Source organism: Rhincodon typus, chromosome 42 (genome assembly GCF_021869965.1).
Source record: "Rhincodon typus isolate 14 chromosome 42, sRhiTyp1.1, whole genome shotgun sequence".
Classification (NCBI taxonomy): Eukaryota; Metazoa; Chordata; class Chondrichthyes; order Orectolobiformes; family Rhincodontidae; genus Rhincodon; species Rhincodon typus.
The window spans coordinates 6,434,849-6,442,301 of NC_063373.1; the positions used below are offsets into that span (position 1 = coordinate 6,434,849).

Genomic DNA, 7,453 nt, shown 5'->3' on the forward strand with positions numbered 1-7,453 from the left:
AACACCTGAGGAAGGGTCACCGGACCCGAAACGTTAACTCTGTTTTTTCCCTTCACAGATGCTGCCAGACCTGCTGGGTTTTTCCAGCAACTTTGTTTTTGTTCCTGATTTACAGCATCTGCAGTTCTTTCGGTTTTTGTAGAACTTTAGTTAGGCCACACTTGAAATGTTGCTTACAGTTCTGGTCACCATACTACCAGAAGGATGTGGATGCTTTGGAGAGGGTACAGAAAAGGTTTACCAGGATGTTGCCTGCTAAGAGGGATTTTAGCTGTGAAGAAAGGTTGGAAAGACTGCATTTGTTTTCACTGGAATGCAGGAGGTTGAAGGGCGACCTGAAAGAAGTTTATAAGATTGTGAATGGCATGGTTAGGGTGGAAAGTAAGAGACTTTTTCCCAGGGTGGAGGGGTCAATTGCTAGTGGACACAGGCTCAAGGTGGGGGGGTGGGGAGCTTTAAAAGAGATATGCGAGGCAAGTTTTTCACACAAAGGGTGGTGGGTGCCTGGAAGGCGTTGCTGGAGGAAGCAGACACAATAGCAGCATTCAAGAAACACCTGCATGAATGTATGAATAGGAAGGGAAAGGAGGGATACGGATCCTGTAAGTGAAGACAGTTTTAGTGTGAAAGGGCAAAATGCGTCAGCGCAGGCTTGGAGGGCTGAAGGGCCTGTTCCTGTGCTGTATTATTCTTTGTTCTAAAAATGTGTTTCAACACAGAGATACCAAGCCAGACCAAGTTGGCCTCACTATTGCTGGATTTGAAATTAAAATATTCAACGTCCCTCAAAATTGTCCAGTTGTTCTTAGCCAGACTTTATAAATAACAGACCTTGGACACCAACTTAAACAAAAGTTAATTTATAATTGATGCTGCAACTTCAGCAGAGCGAAGCAATCTAATTAATGTCTTTAACAATGATTTAAATCCAAATTTCCTTGACTGTAAAACGCCACAGTTTTTAAAAAAAATTGTTCCCAGGATGAGGGCGTCGCTGGCTAGGTCACCAGTTATTGCCCATCCCTAATTTCCCACAGGGCAGGCATGTGTTGACCACATTGCCGTGTGGTCTGGAGTCACATGTTGGCCAGACCAGGTAAGGACAGCAGTTTCTTTCCCTAAGGGACATGAGTGAACCAGATGGGTTTTTTCGGACAAAAAACAATGGTTTTATTGTCACCATTAGATTCCACATTTTTATTAAATTCAAATTCCAATATTGATTTGAACCCGAGTCTCCAGAATTATAACTGAGTTGCTGCATTGTTCAGCTAATGATAATATCACTTGGCCATCACATCCCCATAGACAGAGAGACACAGTTAAATAGTCAGAAAAAAGAAGAGTTGTAATTTGTCATGTTACTTGAACAGTTTTGAACAATGGTTGCTAAACCTTCATGTAATCCTTGGATAATGAGTTGTTCACAGGCACACATCACTGGCGATCTTGTTTGAATTCTGAAATCAATGGAAACAGCTTCTGCAGACCACTGGATGTGTTACAAACTGGGTTAGAGATAGTAGGAACTGCAGCTGCTGGAGAATCTGAGATAACAAGGTGTAGAGCTGGATGAACACAACAGGCCAAGCAGCATCATAGGAGCAGGAAGGCTGACGTTTCGGGCCTAGACCCTTCATCAGAAATCAAACTGGGTTCTTCTGTCTTTCTCTCAGAACTTCCAACAAGTCAGTAACTGGAGGATAACTAAGGAGAGCAAATCCAAAACCCAGTCCAGCAGCTTTCCAAACTCACGTTGCCTCTGGCCAAAAAAACAAACACTGTTGACAGTCTTAAGTGGACAGTGTCAAATAACAAAGTCTAAGGTATAAATGGTTTATTCACATGCACGCAGGGAGTAGCTCAAAGACTCTCTACCAAGTTTGGTCTCTTCTGGAGTACTGTGTGCAGTTCTGGTCACTCTGCTTTCGGAAGGGTATTATTAAATTGGAGAGGGTTCAGAAAAGAATTTACCAGGATGTTGCTAGGACTGGAGAGTTTGAGTCATAAAAATAGACTGGATAGGCTGCCATCTTCTTCACTAGAGCACAAGTTTTATAAAATCATGATGGGAGTAGATAAGGTGAATGACAAGGTTGGAGGAGTTCAAAACAAGCGTTCATATTCTTAAGGCGAGGAGAAAAATTTAAAAAGTTCATGAGGGACACCGTTTTTACACAGCGAGTGATTTGTTTGTGGAATGAGCTTCCTGAGGAAGTGGTGGATGTGGGTACAGTTACGACTTTTAAAAGACGTTTGGATAAGTACATGAATAGGGAAGGGTTTGGAGGGTCATGGGCCAAACAGATGCAAGTGGGACTAGTATAGTTTGGGAACATGGTCGGCATGGACTGGTTGGACCAAAGGGTCAGTTTCCGTGCTGTATGACTCTAAGTTATAAATAGTGCAAATTTTATGCACAAATTACAGTTTTCTACTCAAACCTGTCAGACAGCCTAACTTTGGTTCATGTTACACATTCTAACTAGTAACTAAATGTTTAAATCTGGGTATCTCAGTGATTAACACTGCTGCCTCAAAGCGCCAGGGACCCGGGTTCAATTCCACCCTCGGGCGACTGTCTGTGTGGAGTTTGCACATTCTCCCTGTGTTTGCATGGGGTTTCCTCCGGGTGCTCCAGTTTCCTCCCACAGTCCAAACATGGACAGCTTAGGGTGGATTGGCTGTGCTAAATTGCCCTGTAGTGTCCGGGGACGTGTAGGCTGGGTGAGTTAGCCATGGGAAATGCAGGGTTACAGGGATAGAGTGGGATGCTTTTCCAAGGGTCGGTGCAGACTTAATGGGCCAAATGGCCTCTATCTGCACTGTAGGAATTCCATGATTCTGATCAGAGTTGCTGTGCGTTCACACGGCTTTACAAGTACAGCCTTGCTACCTTCAAGTAGCCTTCAAGTGCTCGTCCAAGTACTTTGCAAAGGTCGAGGCTTCTCACCTCAATGATCATCCCAGCCAATGCATTCCAGACTCCCACCCACCCTCTGGGTGAAAAATGGTTTCCTTAAGCCCCTTCAAAACCTCCTGCCTTTCACTTTAAAACGATGAACCCCTGTTATTGACCCTTTGAATAAGGGGAGCAGCTGCTTCCTACCCACCCTGCCTATGCCCCTCATAATTTTACCCACCTCTATCAAACTGCGCCCCCACTCTAAAGAAAACAACCCGAGATTATCCATCCTCTCTCCATCGCTAAACTGCTCCATCATGGGCTGCATTCCTTCCAGTACAATTACATCCTTCCTATAGTGTGGGCACCAGCACTATACACAGTACTCCAGCTGCGAGCCTCACCAAAGTATTTAAATGGCTAGTTCAGTTCAGTTTCTGGTCAGTGATTTTGTATCTTGAGTATCTGCCATTAGCTTCCTGATCCCGTTCATCCCTTGACAATCCGGCATTCTGTGGCCTTTTTGGGCCCATCCTTCACCTTTACAGGTACACATTGGCTCTGCACTGTCTCTTCCCCTTTTGAATGTCTCCCACTGCTTCCATGTCGATTTTCCACCAAGTAATTTACCCGAGTCCACTTTGGCCAGGTCCTGTCTTGTCATATTAAAATCGGCCTCACAATGGAACCGTTATTTATAGTCTGTCTTTTTCCTCAACTACAATTAGACATAATCTCACTGATTTATGGTCACTATTCCCCACATGCCTCCTCACCACCACATCTACCAGCACCATACCCTCTCTGGAGGACTTACTGCATGCTAGCTTAAAGAGCTCTCCTGGATGTATTTCCACCCCTTCAAAACTTTTCACACATTGACTCTCCTAGTTAATATGAGGAAGGTTGAAATCCCTACCAGTCTTACCTGGTTGATTTTACACTTCTCTGAGATTTGCCTACATATCTATCTTTCTATCTCTCCCTGACCGTTAGGAGTCTATAGTGTGCCCCCAACAAAGTGATTACCCCTTGTTTTGTTATTACTGAGATGGCCTAATTTTTAAAAAATGGTCAAAGATACTTTGGGAGATCAAATGTTAAGGAAAAGTATACAGTTAATGGCAGGACTCTGAACAGCATTGATGCACAGAGGGATCTTGGGTTCAAGTCCATAGCTCCCTGAAAGTGGCCACGCAGGGTGGTAAAGGAGGCGTATGGCATGCTTGCCTTTATTGGTCAGGGAAGGAGTCAGGATGTCTTGTTGCAGCTTTAGAAGACTTTGGTTAGGCTGCACTTTAGAGTATTGTGTTCAGTTCTGGTTGCCACAATACAGGAAGGATGTGGAGGCTTTGGAGAGGGTGCAGAAGAGGTTTACCAGGATGCTGCCTGGATTAGAGGGTATGAGCTATAGGGAGAGGCTAGAAAATGTTGGATTGTTTTCTCTGGAGTGCAAGGGGCTTAGGGGAGACAAGTTGGAAGTCTATAAAATTATGAGATGTGTAGATAGGGTTGACAGTCAGAATCTATTTTCCAGAGTTGAAATGTCTAATACAAGGGGCATGCATTTAAGGTAAGAGGAGGAAAGTTCAAAGGAGATATGAGGGGCATGTTTTCTTTCACACAGAGTGGTAGGAATCTGGAACGCGCTGCCAGGGGTGATGGTGGAGGCAGACACGATAGGGACGTTTAAGGGACTTTTAGATAAGCACATGAATGTGCAAGGAACAAGAGGGATATAGCATCATGTTCAGCACAATATCATGGGCCAAAAGGCTGGTTCCTGTGCTGTATTGGTCTATATTCTATATTATTCCTCCTTAAGTAATTCACTCTTCCACCAATATTGCAGCACTACCTCCTATGACACATCCTATGTGTCTCAAATTCAGTGAACCAGATGGGCTTTTAAGGCAAGCAGCAGTGATATCATTGTCGTCATTACACATTTTCCTTCACGAAAACAGAAAATGCTGGAGAAACCCAGAACTGGTCTGAAGAAGGGGCACCAGACTCAAAATGTTAACTCTGCTTTCCGGCTCCACAGATGCTACCTGACCTGCTGAGTTTCTCCAGCAAACTGCGTTTTTGTTTCAGATTCCCAGCAGCTGCAGTTCTGTGTTTTATTTCACACGTGCTGCCTTTCCCTTTGTTTGTCTCACTTTCGGTTTGGAACCATGAACCCAAGCTGAGAATTGAACTTCCAGACAGCAGCTTCAGGAGAGAACAGGCAAACAGATGTTTGCTTAAGAGAACTGGCCTGGAGAGATAACGCAGGTTAATCGTCATTGGAAGAGCATTGCAGATGTTCCAATGCTGGAGTGTGTGTTCTGCTCAGTGACTGGCAGCTGGTTGGATGTTGGACAGGTCAATCAAGGGAGGAGCATTGCTTTCCAGCCAATCACAGAGAATGTTGAAACAAGACAGACAAAAACAAAGACCGAACTGTTTTTTTTGACAACACAGCAGTGGAGTTGGAGGAATGCAGCAAGTCAGGCAGCATCAGAGGAGTAAAAAAGTCAATGTTTCGGGTCGGGACCCTTCTTCAGAACTTCCAAGGATGCCCACAATTGAAGAAGTTGTCCTCCCCTCTTGCTATCACCAAACTGTTTTTGGCTGGGGAAGGCTGAAACAAAACATGGTAAAAGAAATGACTGAGTAAACTTGCCTTTATTAGTCAGTGCACTGAGTATAACAGTTGGGAGGGTCATGTTGCAGCTGTACAGCCTTTCAAGGCTACAGGCCAAGTCTTGGAAAGTGGGACCAGTGTAAATTTAGTGTAGCTTTGCCAGTGGAGACTCGACAGGCCGAAGGGTTGGCTGTACAATTCTAGAAAACATTTTAACTGGTCTGTCAGCTTTATTGAATTCCTATTCCGCCATCTGCCTTGGCAGGATTCAAACCTGGAATGGTGCCTGGATTAAAAGTCCAGTGATAATACCGCTAGGCCGCCAACCTCCCCAACCTCATGAAAAGCGTTATTCCGGTCATGATCCAGAATTTCCTGCCTATCGGGAAGGTGAAAATGGAACAATTGCATGGGGCCACTGGCAGTGTTTGGATGAGAGGACCTGATGGGTTGTTTAAGGTCTGATCACAATGAATGTATGAAGAAATGTGTGCTCCAATACAAATCAAATTCATCAACTTCATCGACTTTAGGTACATGCAAACTAATGAGAGACTCTATTCGCTCAAAACACTTTCAATACAGTGCCTTGGCTTTCACACCCCTAGACGGCTGTGGATGACAGGGACATGGAGTAAATTTAAGGAGAAAACAGGCAGATTTTAGTAACGGGTTGAAGGGTTATGGAGAGTAGACAGGAAAGTGGAATTCAGGCCGCGATGCGATCAGCCTTGATGGTAGTAAATGGCGGAGCAAGCCTCAGGGCCTGAATGGTGTTCTCCTGCTCTGAGATGTCATCTTCGAAATGTGTTGATTTTAGATCTACCTGCAGTGGTAGGCAAAACTCTATTTCCCAACCATGATAAAAGAAATGTTGTTCATCTGCTTCTGTCTACCATTTCAGAGGAAACGTGCAGTCCCAGGCTCAAACAGCAGCACCCTCACTGGAATAGAAAAGCCCAGACCCTCCCACTTCACCCACTGTCCGAATGAACACGGCTCAGTCCTGGATGTGATTCTCAGCAGCAATGAACAGCGAAATCCAACTGCTGTCTTCACTGATGAACTCTCTGGTGTCTCCTCAGCTTGCATGACTGGATAAATCCCCTCCCACACACAGAGCAGGTGAACGGCTTCTCCCCGGTGTGAATTCGCTGGTGTTTCAGCACAGTCGATGAGTCCCTGAATCTTTTCCCACAGACGGTGCAGGGGAATGGTCGCTCCCCGGTGTGAACGCGCTGGTGGACCATCAGTCGAGCCGATTGAGTGAATCCCTTCCCACACTCAGAGCAGGTGAACGGCCTCTCCCCGGTGTGAAGTTGCTGGTGAATCCTGAGGCCACCGGACTGAGCGAATCCCTTCCCGCACGCGGAGCAGGTGAACGGCCTCTCCCGGGTGTGGACCCGCTGGTGCCGCCGCATACTGGACCGATCGCTGAATGTTTCTCCGCACTCGGAGCAGGAGAATGGCCTCTCCCCGGTGTGAACCCGTTGGTGTGCCAGCAGTCTGGATAACGTGCTGCTTCCCTTCCCGCATTCCGAGCAGGTGAATGGCAATACCTTGGTGTGAATTCGCTCGTGTTTTTGAAGGCTCCAAAATCGACTGAATCCCTTCCCGCATGTGAAGCAGGTGAACGGCCTCTCCCCGGTGTGAACTCGCTGGTGTGACAGTAGGGAAGAGGCGTGAGCAAAGCCCTTCCCACACTCCGAGCAGGTGAACGGCATCTCCCCGGTGTGAATTCGCTCGTGTTTTCGAAGGCAAGATAACTGACTGAATCGTTTCTCACACCCAAAGCAGGTGAACGGCTTCTCCCCGGTGTGAACTCGCCGGTGTCTCAGCAGGGAAGATGAATGAGCGAAACCCTTCCCACACTCTGAGCAGGTGAACGGCGTCTCCCCGGTGTGAACACGCCGATGACT

At 46.1% G+C, this 7,453-nt stretch overlaps 1 protein-coding gene across 1 annotated transcript in view; it reads right to left on the reverse strand.

The window, feature by feature from the left end:
* Positions 1–5,825: 5,825 nt before the first annotated feature.
* LOC125487573 (gastrula zinc finger protein XlCGF7.1-like) overlaps positions 5,826–7,453 on the reverse strand; it is a 2,530-nt gene continuing 902 nt past the window's right edge. Inside the window, exons 2-3 of the mRNA XM_048619376.1 lie at positions 6,834–7,451; positions 5,826–5,913 (exon numbers count right to left, since the gene is read on the reverse strand). Of these exons, the coding sequence (XP_048475333.1) occupies positions 5,826–5,913; positions 6,834–7,451 (706 nt within the window). The remainder of the gene's footprint in view (positions 5,914–6,833; positions 7,452–7,453) is intronic.